A 22520-nucleotide genomic window follows, 5' to 3' on the forward strand; every position below is an offset into this window, starting at 1 on the left:
AAAAACAATATCTCTTTTATTGCATATATATTTTTCTCTTATTATATATATATTTTTATATATCTTTTCTGTCATGACTTACATTGTACTAAGTATGACTTTCATTAGTTATTCTTTAAATTTCAAACCTTCATATATAAACTATTACTTTTTTTCAAAATAACAAAATATCGATGTACGAACAATGTTACCTTTTTTCTATCACATTATGTTTCGCAATTCGTATTACTTTTTAAAAATCAGCAAATAACAAAAGAACATGATCACACAGATCAATATCACGTTTATATATCACATGTTTGGGATGACTAACATCGTACTAGTACGACTAAGTACGACTTAGAAAATCGTAAATTTTTTGAACGATTTTGCGCGATTTCGTGACCCGCAAAATCCCGTTCTCATCTTCGCCCAAGAGATTGATCAGTCCGAAAATTTTATTTTCGTCGTAGGCGCATTTAATCATCTCGAGTGTAATTCCAGCTGCAACCATTTTTTTCCGTGTGCCCAACGATGTACAGTCTTTTATCTTATCAAGTCTCATCATCTCCTTTGGCAATCGTCTGAGAAAATCTTTTTTTTCAATAACTTTTTTCCACGTTACGGCAGACTTGATCAATATCTCATCAGAAACATTCAATTTTTTGATAACCGCTTCAAGCATGGCAACGTCAGCAGCGGCATTGTGGGCATCATTCGACTGGATGTTATAATATTTTGCCAATTCTGATAATTTATTTCCTCTTGCACTCGATCCAGGCATTCTTCTTGTTATTGCTAGTGTATCGCAAAACCCATGCACGACTGTTTCGAATTCATCTGTCATGTTCGTTTTTTCGATAGCAATTAACAATCTGGAGGAATCAAATTCACAATTATGTGCGGTTAAAACACATTTTCTTTCGAACTTTTGTAGAAAAGCATAAAATTCTTGCATGCCTGACGATAAAGGTAGTGTTGGAATTATCTGCCCACGATACTCGAGATGCTCGTTAACAATCCGCAATCCGTTAATGGCACTCGCCCGTTGATCAATTTTCTGTGTTGGTTGTATGTAGACGGAAAAAGACGAATTACCGCATGTTGCAGCTATCTGAAGAATGTCTGCGGTTTTAGCAAGACCTCCCGTTTCCAAGTCAAAAAAGATTACAACCTCAGAAGATTCTTTATCAATCGTGGAGGAATCTGATCGAGCATTGTGAGGTTTGAGAAGATCGATGTTCCTTTTATACGTTACTCCTTCTAAAGATTCGGTTTGGTGCCGTAACATAGTTTTCTGTTTTTTGAGAAACAGTCGACGTCTTTTAAATTGCGGAGTTATAGCGGACTGATACCTTCTTTTTGCCTTGGAGGTTTCATTATTTGCATAATGTTCAGTGTATTTCCCAGGAGACAACGATAGCTTCTCGGTAAGCTTCACGACATATTCCTCCCCGACATTTTTTTTTAGGACTGCACATGCCAGCCTCATATCACCCGATTGTGACATGCCATACACGCGTGACTTAGGCGCCTTACTGACATGCATCGCATTAAAGCTTTCATTCGCATTGCTGGAAACACCAGCAGCGAAACTACTTGCTTTGCTTGCGAGTATGTCAAATAAATTTCGCAGGGATTCAAACAAACTCTCATCGTGGAAGCCGTCATTAATATTCGCGTGTCGATAAATCTCCGGATGTTCTTTAAAAGTACACCAATTCCCACAGTTGGTATGTCGATTGAAGCAATGGTACGGGATATTCCGTATTGCTCGGGCCATCTCCTGAATATTTCCTTGATTTTGAGATATGCAATATGAAAAACAGCGCTGTAGATATGTTATGGTGTCCACGGTCAGTTCCTTGTATTTTCCTTTCAGCCTGTACAATTCATTCACAACACCCTTGCTGGTGTGATTTTTATCACATTGTTTCACGACTTCGTGATTGCTCGATTTTCGAATTGCTGCAATAGCAGTACTGTCATTGTCAGCTACAATCAATCCAACTTGTATTTTATTCTTTTTGAAAATCGGATTTCGCACGGTCATTTCAACCGCAGCCTTGGGCTCCATCCCTTTGGCTGTTCCAGCACAATTTTTTCTGCAATCATGGTCCTGTTGGGAATGTCCCGCATCGCACTTCTTACATTTTCGGTTCTCCGCTATGTAAGCGATTATTTTTTTGCTGAATAGGCCAATGAGAACTGCGTTGCCACTCAGGCTGTCGTAGCTGCGACCGGTACCTCGAGTTGTCCATCCCATGTCGAATGATACGCAAATGCGAGTCGGCATATCGGGAGCATATTGCAGATTTCCTTCATCGAGCGGAGACGAGCCAGGGAAAACAAAACCAATCTTCAGATGAGACGGTCTAGAAATAAATCATGAATTTTGCGGACCTGATGAGGAAAATTAACTAGTGGAATTATGTCAAATTAATGGAGGCATTTATTTTTCCCACAATTATAACATACATATACATACTTATCAATACATGTAATGTGCTTTCTTCTTTTACAAAATATCTTAAATGACTGTCAAAAATGCTGCCAGTGAAAATGTAACAAAAAATACAAGTTGAATTTGTATAAATTCAGAATTCGATTGTGTCAAAATATTTGTACATAAATTTTTATACAAAACACTTTCATATTTATAAATTCGATAGAACCGACAATCGTTATAGAATAATTGTACATTGGTGAATAACCAAATCGATGCACGATTCTCCATCATTTCAATTCATTTTTAAGGAACTGGTCTACTTTCGAGGGCTAAAATAAAAGTAAATTTTTCAGATTTCTTTTCTCAGCTCCTCTATCAGATATTACTGTAAAACTGTTATTACAAAGAAGAGAAATCTTAAAAATTTGCTTCTTTCTTTGGTCATCTAAAGTAGACGAGTAACTTAAATGATGCCGTATACTTACAACAATTCTTTAACCCTCTCATAATTCTCGAACGTCAAGCTCTTTTCTTGAAGTGCAGCTTCTTCGCAACTTTCCTTCGCCATATATTCTGCGACTGCTCCTACTTCCACCTCGTGATTTTTAAAAACCTTCCAATGAAGTGGGGAAATGTTTAACGAAGCCAGCAATTTGTTCAAATGGGTGTTACCCATTCCTCCGTTCAGAACACCTGGAACAAATTAAATAAAATTTTGCGAATAATTATTTTGTAGTATGCAGTAACCTATCGATATAAGAGTGCTTTAGAGTGGAATTAAAAATTTATATATGAAACAAATCAAATTTTCCCTCTGGAGAACAATTTATATTCATAAAACTTTCTTTGCTCAGAGGCAAAATTTATATTTGATTTATTCGGATTGTATAAGAATTGATTTTCTTCCGAAAGAAAATTTTAAACTTGGCAGAAATTAAATTCCTCTTGGTATATTTACAATTCGAAGAAAACAATTTCAAGATATTTAAAATCTACAAAGGGAATTTTGTGCAAAATAGTTCTTCGAAGGGGAACTTTGAAATGCATAAAACTCTCTTCGCACGAGTTCAAAATTCATATTTTGCCACTGAGCATTTGAAAGTTCCCCTTCGAAGAGCTATTTTTCACAAAACTCTCTTTGCGGATTCCAAATATCTTGAAATTGTTTTCTTCGCTCCGTGGCAAAATAAAAATTTTTGGCTGCAAATGATAACGACGCAGTCTAGCAACTTCGTTCTAACGATTATAATACTATTAATTAATATAATATTATTATTAATATCAAATTTACCTATCACGGCTTTCGTATTGGTGTCGTAATGTTTCCTCCAGTTAGGTCTAGCGCACTCTTCGACACTTGCATTGCAATGACCCACAACGATGTCCAATCTTTTGTCTGTGATAAAAAAGAAATATTTAGTAAACAAGATCAGCCATTAACAAGATCGAATTTTGTCACAAAGGTTTCAATGTCATACGTACTTGTGCTTGATTCACAATCTTCAGCTTGTATCGAATTGGTCGTTGAATGCTTTTTATCCGTCGACACTTGGTTGAGCATGCCGCATGTGCGACATTTTACATGGAAAATCGACGCTAAACCAAAACGTTGCTCTTGTACACTATCCAAGATAGATAATATACTCTTGCATTTAGAGCAAAAAAGCTGTTCTCCTAGAGTGTTGAGATGAATAATCCGACGACCTTCGATTTTCGCACATTCGCTATGCTTGAGGTTATGAACAACTTCCTTGGCGGAACCATAAACTTGCCGCAAATTTTTGCCGACTTTCTGCAGTCGCAACCTATTATAATACACTTTTTCACTAACTCGCTTCCCTTTCCAAAAAAAGTTTTTATTTTTGCCGTTATTCATTATATTTCACTCCATTTAACTTCACGATAGTAAACGACGCGAGACTCTATGTTTGTGTGTGATCACGTATGTGTTGCGCAGGTGCCAAGCGTTCACACGCACTGCGCTAGTCAAACGCGCGATCTATCTTTGACTCACCGAGTAGGTAGTGAACCTCCTTAAGTTCTCCACAGACCGATGAAATATAATCACTGAAAACAATCTTTACTTTTGGGTCTGCGAAAAACGACAAAAATATGAGAACGTTCAACGAAAAATTATAAAAGCAGAAATTGTACATGTGCAAAAATTACTTTTTGAAGAGAAATCGAAAATCGGCGAATTTCCTCGTAATTTTTTGGTAGGGTGTGTATGCAAACTTATCCTTTTTGAAATTCGTATGATGCTCCAATATCTTCATCTATTCTCATTCTTGTTTGCGAGAAAGTTAGTATTCTATTTCATTTTCCGCAAATTCTTGACGACATTTCACAGCTCCAGGATTTTTCCCCAAGACCTTACTAAAGACTAATTATAATAAATATAATAATAAAAATAATAATAAAATAAAAATAAATAAATATAATAAAACCTTACTAAAGACTAATAATAAAATAACGAATAAAAAAAATATCAAAGATCAAATTTCTCAAAATTAAATCTCGATGCAGTTGCTACAGTAGTTTCTCAAAAAGAAGGTCCTTTTGTGATTCCTATTCTTGACCTATTCGCGACGGATATGTTTTTGTATGAAAAAGGTGACGAGGAAGACACGAGTGGTAAACATGATTTATTTCTTGCTTGATTGAAATTGGTTTCGTACTATAAATGTCATTTCTACGTCGTTATATGCTGTCATCATCGTAGCTCGTAATATATAATCTTGGCCGCAATTCGCTTGGCAATTATTCTCGACGAATGTTATTGCCGTTAAAAATTGACAATACAAAATAATTGAACAATTAAAAAATAAAGAAAAGATACATCGATAATGATAATAAATGAACGATCGATATTTGGATACTTGATATTTACAATAGATTAATAATGCAATATTATGGGTATATGAAGGGAATGAGTACTACACGTGAAAGGCGCACGTGTAACGCGCAATTAAAATGTTTTAAAAATTCTACGAACTCACGAGTTCGTCGTCGACATAACCATAAAACGATTAAAACACTCTACAGTCAAAATGTTACAAAAATGTCTACAATTAGCTTCAATCTTCCCACTCTCCACAGATCTTCAATGAATTTAACGTTCGACTCACTATGCTTTCGTTTTCTTATCATCTAATACTGGATTAAATATTAAGATAGATGATGAAAAGCTCTCCAATAGTCGTGTCAGAGCTTCCCATCTCTTATTTTATCGCAGCAATGAACAAACATTAATATGGCACAGATGCGGAATTATTGGTGTAATATGGAATGTCGTATGTACGTCTGTAATGTGTAAGTGTGTGCACCTAATATTATTATTAATTTTTCGTTTATCTTTCGTACGAGCTGCCGTTCATTTGTCCGTGGAAAACACTAAATTTCACTAAATCACTACGTGTTTTAGGGCTCGATCATTTGCCACTGTGCTCGTACCCGCTTTCACTCTCGCCTTTACCTCCCCGAGGATCATACATCCACGACGTCATTGTCGTAGTTGAAGTTGGAATCACGCAGGATCGAAGTGCGCCGGAGTTTGAAACTCACACGTCCCTCATCACCCGTTTTCAGTACCTCCGTTGCCTGTTAACAGAATCATTTATTGACCCTCTATGTAGTATTTAAATGTAAAAAAAACTGCTTCGAAAGCATATTTACAAAAAATAAGTTTTGCTCGTAGCATTACTCAGTATAGGCAATCAATCGAGGGGGGAGGAATAAAAAATCTATTAAAATGTAAGCTGGGGAAAATAAATTCATGGAGCTTTGGGATTTTAATATTTTAAGTAATATTATTGGTGCTCGATGAAATTGAATTTCATTTCAGGAAAATAGTAATTCGATCGTTGAACGGAGGGTTTCATTACTTTTATGCAACTTTTGGATCGACTAAAAACTCAGTAAAGTCCTAAAGAAACTAGAATCCTCGGTGAATTTTAGTAAAATTGAAACTGGAAAAGTGGAATGATAAACTAGTAAAGCAAATAAAAATAATGAAAATAATACCTTAATTGCGGTAAGGTCGATAGGACGATGAAGCATCGATCTCCATGCAGCGGGTGCGGAATGTTCTAAATAAAAATAATACGTAATAAAGGGTGCAGAAGCATGGGCGACAAAAATTATACAAAAAAATAATAATCGAGAATGAATTGCACGTGAAATTGTGCCAACCATTTTAGTAAGCAGAAACTCGGTATTTAACAATTCGTATTAAATGTGAAAAATCTCAGCCATATTCAAAATGTTATGAGTATTGACGTTCGATATTAAATTATGAAGAAATTTTTTTAGAAAATAATTTAAAAAAAAATTAGATTTTCCTCCTGTCCTGAAATAAATAAGTTTATTTTTCCGTATGCTTTTCCAACTTCTTTTCAAGCACTTTTAAGATTTAGTATAATTTGTCGCGAGTTTTACGAAGTATGTGAAAGAATAAACATGCATTGTCAATTCAAAACTGACCCAAATCGTAACGGATAAAAAAAATGTATCTCTTTTCACGGAAGGATGATCCGATTGCAATTCTGATTCAATTGAATTTCCGACTGGTAAACCGAATGAATTATCTTCAAAAAATGAAAAAGATTGTGAACAAAAGATATTTTACCCGTTGGGCCTTTTTTGTCGGTAGCGATAGAACTGGTCACATTTTTGCCTCTATCTCTGGTGAGACTAGCGGCGAGTTCGCGAACAGATCTTTTCTCGACGCTGCTGTTGCTCAGAGAGCTTGAAGTACTGCTGGTGGAGAGTGTGGGTGGCAGGGATGCAGGCCCGCTGACGCCACTGTCAGTAGATTCGTCGAGGGCGTCTCCGGAGTCGGGCGTGTTTCCAGCTGAAGTGTTGGGACTCGATCCGTCGCTGAGTAAATTATTGAATTCGCCCGATTTTCGATCGTTCGTCATGCTCCAGGGTCGAGGTTTCGGAGCAGTTACGGGTGCTTGTACGCTGCATTTAGTTCCGTTGTTGTTTTTTGTCGTAGCTCCGCCACCGTTAGATTGTTTGACCGCGTGGTCGTTGCCAACTTTGACAGGGGTTTTGGAGCCAGCGGCGTTCACGGGATTCGTCCGAGTTGGACTTCGCAAATCAAAGGCTGCGGATCTGAGCTTAATCGAAGATCCGACAGTATTGTGTGACGCCGGAAGTTCGCAGTCTCGTGCAGCATCCGGACTGCAAGAGAGACGATCCGTTGTTTCGTCCGAGTCGCGGATTACTCTGGAAACGCCGCTGGACGTCGACCCGACGATCGGCAAGGTCGAACGTTTCCTGGCGTCTCCCCCGACCAGAGGCTGCTCGTTATGAGTGCTCTCCGTTGTATTTCGCCGTGCCAAAGGCGAAGTCGTCAACGGTGTATCACCCTGTGAACGTCTGCCGACGAGGGGTGAAAATTTTTCGAGGTTGTCCGTCGAGCGCGACCGCGGCGCTGGCTCGAGCAATGTTTTTAACATCGGCGAGTTACAACTGTGTTTTTTGTCGAGATCAGGAGGAACGCTTCGATGACTGGTGAGCGACAAATTCGGACTGCCGTCGGTCGGGAACGTGTGTAACGAACTGTCATCGCTCGTCGGTGATATTAGCGGAGTCGTCGGGGTCGTGGGGCGAAAAAATACGTCCAAACCTTCGCCCAACGCGATACCTTCCACTGGCAAATCGGCTCGCAGCATCGGTCTCGTCGGAGCTCGCGTTTTTGCGCGACGGGGACGCGACTTCACGAGATGTTGCAACTGTTGGCCTATCCCCGCATTAGGCAATTCTGATACGGAGTCCAGAGACTCCGTTAAGGAATGTTCGTTTTCCGAAATAGCTAAAGATTACGAGTATATTCAACTTAAGCAAGGAAAAGCACAGAAAAATTGATGATTAATATTCCCGAAATATATGAAACATTGCCGGATGTATAAAAATGAATGAAAGAACGTATAAAAGAATCGTTGGAATTCGAAACCTCTCAGACCTGTGTACTCACCTTCGGTCTGATTCTTAGGTAACGAAGGCAGTAAGTCCGGAATATCGTCGGCCGAAAGGCCCTCGACTGAATCCACCACTGATTTTGGCCTCAACTTTCTGCCGTGAAGACTTTTGCGCTTGTTGGACAAATGCGGAGTGGCCTACAAGAATAAAAAGTACATTTTTACGAATATTCTGAACTGCGAATGATTTTCAACGTTTTCCACTTTTCAACGTGCACCCTGTACTCACGAGATTCAAATAATCCAGTTTCTGTGTTAAAGACATGCGAAAAAACGCAGCGATCATGTTAGAGTGATTAGTCATTGAAGAGGTTAGATAAAAATAAAACGAGAAAAATAGTCATTTTACCATAGGCGATTGATGATCGATCCGCTGACCAAGAGTCGAACCAACGAGCAACATGTGCGAAGATTGTTGACAAGAGTCATCCTCGGATGCCACACTAGATCCTGTTCGTGTTGTCATCGACATTGAAATATTCGACGGATCATTGGCTCCCGCGAGAACACCAATTACGCTGCCACTGCTCATGGAACCAGCACTCGGTCTTAAAACGTCTGGAGTACTACTTCGCGTACGATTGTCAGTGTCACCAATCTGGAAAAATTCTTGTTAGTTTTCTGCAAGCACAACTGCATGGGACCATCAGCCGATTTCGTTTACCAGCGTCTTGTAACTCCGTGAAAGCGACTCAATGACTTCGTCAGTTATTCGATCGGAAACGTGTGCAGCCACCGACAAGTTCAGCTCACTAAAGGAAATTTTTTTTTTTCATAATAATACATGTGCTACAATGAATATCATGCTCTATTTTCGTTGCATCCGCATCAATGAAACTCGAAAATCAATTATTTGTAATTGAACGATAGACTGAGGTTTAAATTCTTCGAAAAATCGAAATTTATAAAAACGTGATGCCAGAAGTTATTGAGAATTTGCATTGTTTCAATTTGGAATGATTACATACTTGACACGATTTATAACATCCGTTCCAGCCTGTTCAACAATCACCGTGCTAATAAACTCCGAGCTTATCTGGTTTTTCTCTTTGCAAGCATTGCGAAGATCATCTTCGACTGAGATCGGTTCGCTCTCGTCACCCCTAACAACCGTTTGGGAGAGTACCGTAGGGCAATGATCATTGGCACATTTGAGCATCGCATCGAGAGAATCCTGGTAAAAAAATCAAAGCAATTTCATCAGAAATCAGATTAGGTTGATTTTTTCTAGCTGGAATGGGGCCCAAACTTTTGTTTGCAATTATTATAAAATACAAAAAAAATGAAAGCCTTTCCTCGAGCCTTTACAGTACAATTAACTCACTTCTAAATACGTCGATACAACTTTGTGAACTTGTTCAGCCATGTCCCGTAGCGTAACTTCTATAGGATTGCTGTCATCCCTCCTCTGCAATACTTCGTGCAATCTTGGTAAAAGCTGCAAATCAAACGAATAAGAAAATTGAAAAAAATCGTTGAGGATTTATTGAATCTCACTTTCAAATCGAAAGAAATGTTTCTGTAATTCATATATTTGTCTTCCCTTAAGTGAGCGAATTCCTTCAAACCCGTAGAAGAAATGTTTAATTATCGAAATTTTGTTATATGGTGAAGAAAAATTATGCGAAAAAATTGTAAAGTAGAATGCGCCATTGCAGGAGTGAAAACGAGTCATTGACGTTCGATTCTTTTACATGTGGATTTTCTATACGTTAAGCGAAACTATCGAGGCCATGAGTCATGGCAGCTGAGCTGCCAGGAGAGGAAGAGAGAAAGCTACAAATTTCGAAAGCGAGAATCTTCCACGCTCTTCGATCGCTTGGGATTTAGTCCGTTTTCGCTTATATTCGCGTGGGCGAAACTTTTGCAAGTCAAACGATTCAATGATTTCAACTGTTTCTTTTGTCTCAATTACTCCAACGCTGCTTATGAAATAAGAGTTATCAGATAAAAATAAAAATCAAAGAAGAAAATCGTGTTCAGAGTCGAAATTAGGAAGACTCTCCGACGTACTTGTTTCGAATTGTCAGCGTCCTGAATCAGTCCAGTTGCATAGTTAATGTCATTATTAGCATCGCAGCTTTCAGCGGCAAGAGCTTTTATCGTGTCCTGAGTTTGCACGACCAATCTGTCGACAACTTGCTGAGTCGAGCTGAGCAAAAAACCCTGCTGGAGTCTGAAAGCCTGACCGTGACTGTATTTGGAAGGCGTTACGTTCCGCTGGAGTAATTCTTGTATCTTTTTCGCAAGATGCTCCGTTCTCTCGGCCGATGCTTTCATACAGGGTTGCATGTCGTAAATTGGAAACGGCATGTGTCTTACGCTGTAATTTCTGAAACAACCAAGCATTCGTCATTAGAAATCAATAATTGTTTTCTATTTATCTAGAAATTATTGTCAAAACTGATCAATTTTTAAACACAATATTGATCATTTTGAAATTTTCAATGTTGGCAAAGCTCGAAATTTCATAGCTCTAAATGTATTCTTACTTTTCTAGAGCATGAACGATATCCGCGTAGCCCGAAATAGTAATATTGTTTCTATCGTAAATGATAGTCTTGAGATGATTGTTTATTTGCAATGCTTTAGCTAGTAAGCGAGCTCCTGCGTCGCCAATCTGATTGCCACTAATGTCCAGCGTATGAAGACACGCGTTGCTTCCAAGAGCATCAATTAAGCTGTAGAGATCGCCCTTGAGCCGCGAGTCAGGCAAATATAAAGACTGAAGTACACAGTCGTCCTCTTGAATCATTTGCACGAGAGCGTCCATGACAACCGCGATGTGCTTGCTCTTCATTCCAATCGTATTTCGACCCATGTATAAATGCTTCAGGGATTTGTTTTTACCGATTGCCGTTATAACCTGAGCGAGATCCATGTCCATGTCTGGAAGAGTTTCATTAGAGGGAAAAAATTTTAATCAACGTTCGGACGAATCGAAACGCAAGGAAAAAAATTACGAATATTAACAAAAAGGAAAAAGTTGTATGAACGAATGAATACTCACTGCTGTCAGAAATGTCGAGCGTCGCGATACATCGCACCCCGTGAATACACGATTCGAGGACGTGAGCACCCATCGATCCTAAGTTGTTGCCACTCATATCGAGCTCGAGGCCGACGGTACTCTCGTTACACGCAAGTCCCAACAGGAGATGCTTCAGAGCTTCCAGTGGCAATTTGCAGTAGGAAATATTAAGATACTTAAGTGACAATGTCGCCGTGAAAAACTGTTTGAAACTGGGCGGTATTTCTTTCGTTTTTTTGCTCGTAAAGGAATTCCGGGCGACGTTCAAATGGACTAGATTCGTTGCGCAGCCACGCAACAGAGCACCGAATAGCTGAAAAAATGAATAGTTTTTGCCTGAAAGGACTCGAGAATTCGAAAACTAACTTGTTATCGTTGCACTCACGCATTCGAGGGTCGTATCTGTACCCGCAAGATCGAGATGTGTCAGGCTGTTTGGCTGAGCCAAAAAATTGCACAAGTTCTGCAATTGAAAAGAGGTCAAATTAATCAAATGAGATAGAAACGTTTATCATTCGTTAGATCGGTTCATACTTCGATTCAAAGTGTTTTTATAGCAATAATAACTATTCCGTTTGGTTCTTCGAATTTTCAAATGGTGCATTAAGAAATATTTTAAGAATATTACTTCAATTATAATTATTATCATCATCGAGGCTTTGACTTTGTTGTAATTTTACACACTCACATTAACATCCTCTTTTAATGTATTCTCCGATAGATTGAGACACTGAAGACTCGTGGTCATGCTGCGATTGAGGCCAAGAGCATGTGCGATTTGAGCAACGCCTTTTCCCGTTAAGCCGCATCGGGATAAATTCAATTTCTGCAAGCCTTTGGCAAGCTTACCAATCGGACCGCTCAACAGAGTTGCTCCACCTTAAAAATAAAAATGAAATGAATCTGGGAAACAGAGTAGCTGCCGTGTTCGCTTGGAGTTTTCTCTGGAACCTAACGAACCTTGTGTCAATTTGGCGATTATTCCACACAAGCTCGCCGCTCCTGAAGAGAATAGTAACACGTTAATTAGTAAACGTTGCGGTTGGGGTTTACGGGGTCGTAATACCCACCCTTATCTTCTATTGTGTTGTTCGATAAATCGATCGTGTGCAGTGTTGTATTGCCGTTGGATATGAGCGCCAGCGACAGTTTGTGGGCGAAATCCCTGTAAAAATGGGAAGCAAAATTTGGGACCAAAAATCATTTGGGTCGAACGATGTCAAAGTTTTCGTCGTTCAACGAAATTTCTCTGCGCTCAACATTCCGATGTCGATTCATTCAATTCTTCAAATGGGTCAGACTCTTTTTGCGTTTTTGGTCACAAAGTCAGGAACTGAATGTTCAACGAATCATCGTTGATTTTTTTCAAGAATGTGAATTTGAGCGAGAAAAAAGCAGATTTTCGGTGATTTTATCGTGATCTCAGCTTCAATATCATTTCGTCTAGTCTCAATCGGTCATCACTCACCATTTGACACCAATATTGTCAAGGTAAATTTCTTGAATAGACAGAGATCTTCGAACTACTTGGAGTATCCTTTCGAGAGATTCGTGGCTAAGCTTGAGGTTCGATGCTCGAAGTTTGGTGAACCACGTGTTGTATTCCAGTGCCGAAATAATAGGTACCAAATCCTTTTGATCCAGGTGATCAAAATCTCGTAAATTAAGCTCCCGTGTATCGTGCGATAAGTAAATCGTATCGACGTCCTACAAAAATTTACATTTTTCAATTGTGATCGCAATTTACATGTTTTTAAAAAACTAATAATTCAGTATAAATATGAGCAAGGAATTTCTCTAGTAAATACTTGGGAATTTTTACAGTCCCTTTCCAATATTTATTAATTAAAAATCTTTTGATATGTTGAATTTTTTTAAATCTATTACACGAGGTAAACGAAGCCTGAACTTCAATTTTCCGAATTCGAAGTTAAATCCGCTTACCCAAGCGACTTCCTCGCGATACTGAACACAATGAAGATCGCACATGCAGGCATATTGTGTCGAAAATCCCCCACAAGGGCCCGTATTTCGCGTGGCTTCGGTACTTCTTGCAAGTTCGCTGCCCCTTATGCTCTGAAGTCTGCTCGCCGGAATCACATCGATCTTTCGTATTATGTAACTAAAATTAGAAATGGCATTGTTTCATTCATAAATGGTTGATTGTTTTTCAACAATTGACGTCCAAATTCATTTTCAATGGTCAATTATGTCAATGCGTTTATTTAGAATGAACATTTTATAACTCCGTTTCAATAAATTGCAATTCTTTTGGGTAGATTCATTTACCATTTAGGCAAACCATTGCCAAACTAAAAGTGTTTAGTTAATTTAACAACACGATTTTAAAGAAATCGATAGGATAAAAATGACTTCTGGCAAGAAATAGTATAAATTTATTTATCATTATCATTTTGATCTAAAATTCAAATCATTAGATGAAAAAGCTTTGGACTGTAAACAATTGAGAAATATAAAAGAATCGACGAACTTTCACAATGTCTTTCTCAGGTTTTAGACTTACTTGAGCGGCACAGTTGGAAATATATTTCTAATTGCTGTGTGCAGTGCCTCGATCATGGCATCTACCTCTGTGGTATCCGCACCGCCGCCACCAGCTGCCCCCATTGTTGTAAAATTGTAACTCCTGTCTCCAACTACAAGACATAGTTGGTTTGCTCTCTTGGACTCGACAGACGTTATTTCCAAGTAGTGGAAATGGCAGTCGATCTGGCAAAGAATAGTTTTTCAGTCACCATGTGCTTCGCTTTGTTTATCAATTGTATAACTCACCCTTGTCGGTACTTTGGCCGTTAGTAGAAAGAGACGACATGGTGAAAATACCTGAAAATGATATATATAAAAAATATAATGAAAGATAGTTATCAATAGTGAACGCATTTTGTTTTATGTAAACTAAAAAGAAAAAAAGTTTGAAATCCTCAAAAATATTTTAAATCCTTTATCTTCAGAAAATCCTAGATTTTTTCATCAAGATTAAAAAATGTTCAATAGAACCACGAATTCATTTTTCATGTCCAAATTTTTAATGTTGCAACGATTATATCTTTTTATATCCAGTTTTCCTTACAGCTGTCAAAATTCTACAATTTTTTTGGTAAGATCACGAGAGGCAAAGTGAGAAGAATAAAGATAATTTGGCAAAGACATAATTGAAGCATTTCTAGTTGCATTTTACCGATTGTTGAAAACTTTTTTTTATATTTAAGGACAGAAATTATTGTGTAGTTCTGTAATCTCCGACTAAAAATCACTTTGTTAGAGTTTCAACAACCGAACAAGCAAATCATCTGGATGATTTTCTATATTAAAAGAAAAATGTTTATTCTTATACAAAAGATAATTCAAATTCCATGGTCAAGTTAATAAACAGTTTTGTGGAGTAAAGTTAGTCTTCAGAAAAAAAGTATGTAAAAGTAAGTAAAAGTGTAGCAAAAGTACAAACAACATATAGGCATTGTGAATAAAAAAAACTTTTCCAATCCAAAAATCTAAGTTCCAAGATTTAAGAATAAAAGATTTTTAATTACTACTAAAATTTATTGTTAAATAACTTTGCGGTTGACATTGGCAAATGAATGAATTGATTAGCCAAGATTTTTAATATTTGCTTGTATTAGTTGAGAGCTATGAGAATTGATCATATATTTATTGCATCCCAGGAACTGAATCACAATACCACAATAAAAATAATTGGGAATTAGCAAGTACACAATAAAAAATTTCCTCTATGTTGTCAGAATGGAAACTTCAATTTAACATCATTTCTTTGTTGGCTTATTTCTAGTTAAGATTTTGTGTCATCCTTTAAAGCTCCTGGAATAGATTAGCATTATTTTAAAATTATTTCTTCACAACTTTGAAAGAATAATTTAGACGTGAGATTCTGATAATTCAAATCGCCAAACAATAAAGGATTGTTTATTGTTTTTTTCTCTTCAAGACTGTAAGTTAATGAAAATTTTGGAAGATTCAAACTGCTTAGTTAGTAATATATGAGAAAAACAAAAAAGAAAATGACTCACTAAAACACGATTCTCTTGTTTGTCCTGTTTAGTCTCAAGTTTTACGACATTCTTCAACAATATCTTGACATGTTTTCCGAGGAGTGCTTTGACCGATTCTGAAAGAAAATTGAAGATTTGTCACTGGGAAAGCCCATCGAACCTTCGGCTGGGTAGGTTCGGCCGAGCCTCATAAGAAAAAAAACAGAAGAAAATTAGTGATGAGACTGACCGTTGAGATCTTTGGTCAGTTGCGATCTCGTTGACATTTTGATGATATATTCTGCTCCCGGCGATCACAAGAGACGTTTGCTTTTTTCGTTGTGGTTGGACGCGCGCGCGCGCCCTTGTATACTCGGTGGGGTGCGTGTGTCATTCAGAAAACAAAACTTTTTTATTTAGCGTAAATGGACTGCAATGTACGTTTTTTAAAGAAGCGGCGAGCCGAGAAATTGAACACTACGTGAATTGACGATAATTCTAATGGAATCGGACGATTTTTTTTGGGCCCTTAAATTTACCGATGTAATATTGACGTTTTGTATGGCTGCAAGACGACGTGAAAATTGCTCGTCAGCAGCCATGTTTCACCAACGACGTACCAACACTAAAATTTCTCCGCGCACTTCTCTACGCGCGGAACATCGCGCGACATCCTCTATGATTCCCCTCCCATGCACCCACACCAAGAACACAAATCTCTCTTTGCCAGTACGGTCAAATATTTCACTGTGAAAGTGCGATGGATGGTAAACAAGGATAGCATCGTATGCTTGTCCTTATCTGACACATTCCTAATGACATCTGTCTAGAAGTACTTGTAATATCTATCTTTTTCTAATGAACATGCAACTTTTGTTTACAGGATGCGCACGCAGCATCTTTACCGTCTGTCACAAAAGTTTTTCTGTACCTCGACCACCTCGACCCTCGACTCTAATACAATGCTGAAAAAAACGATGCATTACTATTGTCCTATTGTACTTACGTGTTACTAATGCATTTCTTTATCTCGTAAATACGGAATATTATTTGGAATATACAACGTGAACGGATAGATTGAGGTTCAATGGAAAACATTGAGGTTATGTTTACTCGTGATTAAATCTTGTGGACGACTTGTTTTCATACACATATATAGAGTTGGTGCAAAATTGTGCAGTGCCACGTTCGAAGGTCCAATGTTCAGACCATCGTAGCAGGAAAATTATAATTTAAGGTAGAAAATCCCGTTACAAAGTATATCTGATAAATAAGTCCTGGTAACACAGGTTAGAAAAAATAACAAGCGAGTATTTGAAATGCTGGGTACACTAGTGAGGAGAGCAGTCAGTTATTCGAGCGCTATGGTAGGTCAATGTTACGTCGCTACCGCGGCTCCGAAACTCTTGGAGGTTACGAAAAATAATGGTAGGCAAAGGAAAAGTTCATTTTTGTAAAATAAAAAAATCTTCAATCACTTATTCTTCATTTATACGTTGGTATCCTGTTTCAGGAATCAGCATTATTTCCATGGCAAGAGCTCCTGTGAATAGCTTGAATCTTGCATTGTTGACTGATTTAAAAGAGGCTCTGATAACTGCACAGAAAGAGAACAGCGACGGTGTCATTTTGACCTCCTCCTGTGCTACTGTATTTTCTGCAGGCCTCGATCTTACAGAAATGTACAAACCAAATGATTTAAGACTTGTTGAATTCTGGACCGCTCTTCAGGATGCCTGGATTGCCCTTAATGGCCTCACTATACCAACTGCTGCCGCTATCAATGTATGTTGATATAATTTGCAAAGAATTATTCCTCGACCCAAAACTCTTTGATTATCATTTTACTTCAAAGATTACAATGAAGTACAAATAATTGTAATCCAAGAATGAATGATTGTTCATGAATTATTGGGATAATCAACAGATATTTGATGTTTAAAATTCCAAACTTTGTGACAGTACCAACCGCCAATATCCTTTAATCATTATCATTATTGAATTCTTATCAACTATATTTATCATTGTTATCAAAGTACATTGAATTTGAAGGTGTTAATGACTTGGTATGAACACAGGGCAACAGTCCTGCAGGAGGATGTTTGTTAGCCATGACCTGTGAACACAGAGTCATGGTCGATGCCAAATTCACCATTGGATTGAATGAGACACAACTGGGTATTGCAGCTCCAAAGTGGTTCATGACTTGCATGATCGATACAATCGGATATCGACAAGCTGAAAAGGCATTGTTGAAGTAACTAGCAATTTTGTTATCATCTGTTAACATACTGTTGATGAATAATTTAAAACATTGCTCAACTCTAGACTACGTTTAAACACTGCAATACAATTCACCTATAATGACTTCTTTTGTTAATGTTTCAAAAAACTGGAGAAACCAGCTCACAACAAACTGTTGAATATTTCGATTAAATGGTTCTCAAATTTTAAATCAGATACAAATCAAATGAATGGGTCTGCAGACAAAATCAATCATTAGTGTCATTAAAACGAACACATTGATTAAACTTTGTCATGATAATAACGTTTTTAGAAGTGAATGATCGGGCTTGATAATCAGTTGTTTCAAATCAAACTGAATAGTTAGGGGCGCAGTCATTTGTCTATAAAACTAGTTTGAAGATCAATGCAAAATTACAAATAAACTTGTTTTACAGAGGAAAATTGTTTACACCGAAGGAGGCTATCGAAATTGGGTTGGTGGATGAGCTTGCAACTGATAAACAAGATGCAATAAGGAAGTGCCAAGAGTATATTGAGTCTGCTAGAATGGTTCCCGGTAAGACTTGTGTAGAATTGTTAAAAAGTCGTTATTCTCTTATAACGCAATTGTTTTCCACACTGTTACAGAATTTGGAAGGAGCACAACGAAATTTCTTATACGCAACGACAGAATCGCTGCGTTAAAAAATAATCGTGAAAAAGACCTTGCTGCCTTTGTTAGCATTATTAAAAATCCGGATGTACAAATGGGACTAGGTTTTTACCTTGAGTCGCTTAAGCAAAAGAGTAAATTGTAAATTTACTCTCTTTGTATTTTCTACGTTTGCACATATCTGCAAAATCATATTTACATTATCGTTAAACTGCAAACGTACGAAAAATTTTATATTTTTATAAAATTTTTGATAAATCGCTATTGGGGCTGGAGTCCTGACACGAATATATAAGGTATGATAATAATATCAGTATCAGTTTTTGGAACTTTATCTCAAGTTCTTCGAAGGCTACAATCTTCGAAATAATTGATTCTCGATTCTCTTTCCATTTTTTTCTCAACTATTTTATTTTCTGAATTAGCTTGATTTTTTTCTACCAAAAGAATATTAATTAACGGTATCATCGATCCTATAATTTGAAAGCCTGTTTCAATAGCATACTTATTCACGTTCATGAATATTCAATGCTTCAGAGCTCGTTATCCCGCTCCCAACGTCGCGACTATATCCGCGTCTATCGCATCGTTACTACCCGAACGCAAACGAGTATGAATAGCGTCAAATTCTTCCCTTTGTTGCTCCAGGAAATGCGATATTTCGAGTACCGCGTTCCGGTTTCGCTCGATCTCCTCGCTTTAACATTCAAATTTTTCATTATTTCACACATTCATTTATTACTTATTTCAGTTTTATATTCTGATGAATTCAAGCGTGCTTCATGACATGAAGAAAAATTCTACTTTCCATTTCAAAAATCTTTGAACAAATTTACCCGAATACTTTCGTCTTCTAATTGAGAATTAAGCCAAACAAAACTAAGAAAAAGTTACGAAATCAAAAATGAAGTTTATATTACCCTGAGAAAATATTTCATGACAAACTTTTTTATTACATCTTCTGAAGGGCAATTTCCAACCAACCGAGCAATTATGTTCCCACTCTCCATTGTTTTTTTTTAGGTTCAACAACATTGCTCTCTACTCTCGCAAAACTCGAAAATGGCACGATAAAAAGGTCGAAAAACTATCGAATTGCCTGAATTTATTGCATATTGAAGAAATTACGAATATTGTGCTGTTGCTAGCATTAGAATAAAAGGCGATACCTTACAAGACGCTCTGTGTACTCGTCGTACCAAGTTTTGATTCTGGACAATAGTAGATCTTCTCGGGCGTCGACAGTCTATCATTAAAATGCGTGTGATTATAACTTCTGCAAGTTTATCTTTTTTTCCATCGATTCTCATGTGATCATAAAATCTCCTTCTAAACTTTTCCCTTAGTTTTCAAAAAAATTAGAGATTCAAAAAAGTGAGAGTTTGAGTAGAATGACAAAAAATAAGTTCACTCCCACCCATGATTTTAACCACGAATTTTTGAAAATTTTAAAAAGTACCTGCAAATGAAGGTCGTGGGAACTGGTTAAGCAATTGCTCAAAATATTCTTGTCACCGCAAACTTGCGCGTGACGATCCGGCATTTTGATCTGATCCGTAAAAGTATTTGCATAAATAGTAGCCAAGCTCTCAATACTGTCATTATAATCCGCCTCCGCATCCCGCATCAGCGCGAATGTCGCCCGAGCAGTTTCCGTGAAATTCGTCACCAAGTCGCCCATGTTTTGTTTATGATACTCGTTCGTCTCCTGCGTGTATGTAAATCTACTTACATCTTTTTCTCTTCATTCATTACGCATGAAGTAATATTAAACATGTGTTCCGACGCGTACCTCCATTTGCTCGTGCAAAATGACTTCTCTGTACATGAGTCTGGTCCAAGTTTTCGACAACAAATCATTGAAATCATCGGAGAGTCGCTGAGCTTCTATAACCTTTTCCTGAATGTCATCTTCGTCCTTAACCTCTTTCGTCACCGGTCTGTCCTTTCTCGGTTTATTCAATAACAAATTTCCGAGCTCCTCGAATATGTTGATTTTATGGGCAATTATCTCATCCATCATCCTTATTACAAAACAATCTCCATCATTATATTAATTCGGACTTTGTCAATAATTATTGTTCTAAATTACGTTGATTTATGAACGTGCGGAGTTCAGTTTGTGAACGGATGAAAACAAGGTCGAAAAATATGAAAATCGTTAACTCAGCGCAGTATCGCGAGGAATGAAAATTTCTTGTGCAACTATTTCCGTGAATATTTAAAGAAAATTTGGAAACAAAGAAAAAATTACGTTCTCGCTTCGGCGTGAACAGCTTCTCGTCCTTCGTCCACAGTTTTTTCAAACAATCTTATTTCCTCGCTTCTTTTCTCTTGTTCTCGCAAGCCAAACTCGAACAGCTGACGGCAAAGATCCATTATTCGTTTCTCATACTCATCGTACAGATCTTGAGTGTCCTCATTGAGCAGCGACAATTCTTTACCCTCTGCGGCGATTATAAAACTTTAGAGAAACTGAAAGATCGTTGGAAAATAATGACTATTCCATAATGACCTTTGTCGTTTTGGTACATTTGTCGAAACAACTCATCTCCGTCGAGATATTCGACGTATGAAACCGACAGAAGCAATTGCCTTTTTCTCTTCGCTTCTCTATCCGCCGTGTCAGCTTTTTCGCTTGATTCTTTTTCGTCCAGATTAAAAATGGCACGTCTGCATTTAAAAAACTTAAAGTTTTAGTGCTGTTGAATTTTGTTTATGAGAAATAAAAAATTCATCAAAAGTTCAATGACTTCATGAGATTCGAAACAATGTTTGGTTATGTTTCGGAACATAATCGTGATAATTTTTTTCTAAATTTGTATTGATTTAAATATTCGGCTTCGGGGATTCTTACTGATGTTTTTGTTGCGCGAGATGGCGCTTAGTTTCGTCCAACATTTTGTAATTCAGGTAAACAATTTGGGGCAAAAATGCCACGACATAATCGATATAACCATCTTTGTTGGTACAACTATTTCCTTTGACGTTGAGCGACCGTAATTTGTTAAATTTCCGTAGGTACATTACCTGAAATTATATAAATATTTTTTCCTCATATAGTTATAGGACGGTATTGACCGAGCATTTTTAAGTGAACATAAAATTCTCGGTCGCATGAATTGGAAAAACATTGAATTTTTTTTAACAATTTCGTTAACTTTTCTAATAAAAAAATTAAGTTTCAAAAAAATCTGCAGTGCTCTGCTTATGTTTATACATATGTAAACCGTATTTCTGGGTGCTAATGTAAAAATGTCATAAACGTGGATATAAAATTCATTATATATTCGGTATAATCACGTGATCCCAGTCGTCGATTTGATTGGCGCCGATGCTAAAAATCGTGAGCTCCGTTAATGCATCCATTCCGCCGACTTCTTGTATTTCATTGGCATAAAGAAGTAGAACTTCTAATTTAACGAGGCTCTCTAAATTTTCGATGGTTTTGATGTGGTTGAAGGAAAGATCAAGGTCGACGAGATGAACGAGGCAATCGAGATTTTCAATCTTTTCGATCGCATTGTTCGAAAGCTTGAGGCGGGTGAGACTGTTAGCCAATATCCAGAGATTATCGATCTTGAGAATATCTGCATGCATATGATGCTTTATGAAAAAAAAAATTATTTTTCGATTTTTTTTCGAAATCTATAACTTCATTTCCATTCTCATTGTTTTGACGGAGATATGAAAAAATAAAGGAATTTTCATTGAAATTCAGGTTATGTGTAGCATGCTCATGGGAAGCTCGAATCATAATGGAATTTTGGTAAAAACAGCGTACTTAAAAATTCAATGCTGATCTGCTGTATTTCAGTGAGATTAATTCCATCTTGAACGAAGAGTTTGCCGGCTTCGTTATCCTCTTTGGGTCCTTGTTCAATCGCAAGTTTTACGAGCAATTGTCTGTTTATTACGGCCGGTTCACGAACATCTTCGTTATCTTTATTAAAAGTAAACTCCCCCGCCTGTTCCATATTATGATATGATTGGTCACTTATCGTATCTCAACATTTGGCAAAATACGAATAAACATAGGAATATTGATGAGCGATTCTTGGTGTGGTGGGATTGAAGGTAAAATAACAACACGTAAGGAAACTTTTTGAGCGTTCACCTAGCAACGCGCGCTCGCGATGCTTACGGCTCGATACGCAATAAGCGTCGA

At 37.4% G+C, this 22520-nt stretch overlaps 4 protein-coding genes across 9 annotated transcripts; 1 reads left to right on the forward strand and 3 right to left on the reverse strand.

Moving 5' to 3' along the window:
- Positions 1-328: 328 nt before the first annotated feature.
- On the reverse strand, positions 329-3989 carry LOC122418861 (uncharacterized). The gene is made up of 4 exons (XM_043432942.1): positions 3911-3989; positions 3720-3824; positions 2914-3121; positions 329-2354 (listed from the first exon to the last, which is right to left on the reverse strand). The coding sequence occupies exons 1-4, from the start codon at positions 3987-3989 to the stop codon at positions 329-331; spliced, it is 2418 nt and encodes an 805-aa protein (XP_043288877.1).
- LRR (Leucine-rich repeat) lies at positions 2414-16213 on the reverse strand. 3 transcript variants are annotated; one of them, XM_043413731.1, is made up of 24 exons: positions 15704-16213; positions 15493-15590; positions 14240-14290; positions 13971-14176; positions 13391-13568; positions 12915-13153; positions 12517-12611; positions 12407-12448; positions 12135-12325; positions 11832-11909; positions 11426-11759; positions 10908-11304; positions 10429-10747; positions 9740-9853; positions 9384-9589; positions 9080-9167; positions 8765-9013; positions 8645-8665; positions 8412-8553; positions 7056-8249; positions 6452-6516; positions 3911-6028; positions 3720-3824; positions 2414-3121 (listed from the first exon to the last, which is right to left on the reverse strand). In XM_043413731.1, the coding sequence occupies exons 1-22, from the start codon at positions 15738-15740 to the stop codon at positions 5915-5917; spliced, it is 4458 nt and encodes a 1485-aa protein (XP_043269666.1). In that variant the 5' UTR covers positions 15741-16213; the 3' UTR covers positions 2414-3121; positions 3720-3824; positions 3911-5914. The 3 variants fall into 3 exon arrangements, with proteins under 3 accessions (XP_043269666.1, XP_043269676.1, XP_043269683.1); XM_043413741.1 differs by lacking the exon at positions 8645-8665; XM_043413748.1 differs by lacking the exon at positions 6452-6516.
- Positions 16214-16455: 242 nt separating this feature from the next.
- On the forward strand, positions 16456-19625 carry LOC122407678 (enoyl-CoA delta isomerase 1, mitochondrial-like). 2 transcript variants are annotated; one of them, XM_043414045.1, is made up of 7 exons: positions 16456-16690; positions 16789-16881; positions 16967-17238; positions 17532-17710; positions 18135-18256; positions 18328-18648; positions 19376-19625. In XM_043414045.1, exons 2-6 carry the CDS (start codon positions 16818-16820, stop codon positions 18495-18497), a joined length of 807 nt encoding a protein of 268 aa, XP_043269980.1. In that variant the 5' UTR covers positions 16456-16690; positions 16789-16817; the 3' UTR covers positions 18498-18648; positions 19376-19625. The 2 variants fall into 2 exon arrangements, with proteins under 2 accessions (XP_043269980.1, XP_043269972.1); XM_043414037.1 differs by having other exon boundaries at positions 16633-16881.
- On the reverse strand, positions 18739-22468 carry LOC122407579 (dynein regulatory complex subunit 3-like). 3 transcript variants are annotated; one of them, XM_043413903.1, is made up of 9 exons: positions 22137-22468; positions 21656-21942; positions 21210-21382; positions 20868-21025; positions 20607-20799; positions 20145-20376; positions 19812-20060; positions 19522-19598; positions 18739-19049 (listed from the first exon to the last, which is right to left on the reverse strand). In XM_043413903.1, the coding sequence occupies exons 1-9, from the start codon at positions 22327-22329 to the stop codon at positions 18896-18898; spliced, it is 1716 nt and encodes a 571-aa protein (XP_043269838.1). In that variant the 5' UTR covers positions 22330-22468; the 3' UTR covers positions 18739-18895. The 3 variants fall into 3 exon arrangements, with proteins under 3 accessions (XP_043269838.1, XP_043269844.1, XP_043269850.1); XM_043413909.1 differs by having other exon boundaries at positions 21656-21958; positions 22137-22272; XM_043413915.1 differs by lacking the exon at positions 18739-19049 and having other exon boundaries at positions 19552-19693.
- Between the last annotated feature and the right edge of the window lie 52 nt (positions 22469-22520).

Source organism: Venturia canescens, chromosome 1 (assembly GCF_019457755.1).
Source record: "Venturia canescens isolate UGA chromosome 1, ASM1945775v1, whole genome shotgun sequence".
NCBI lineage: Eukaryota > Metazoa > Arthropoda > Insecta > Hymenoptera > Ichneumonidae > Venturia > Venturia canescens.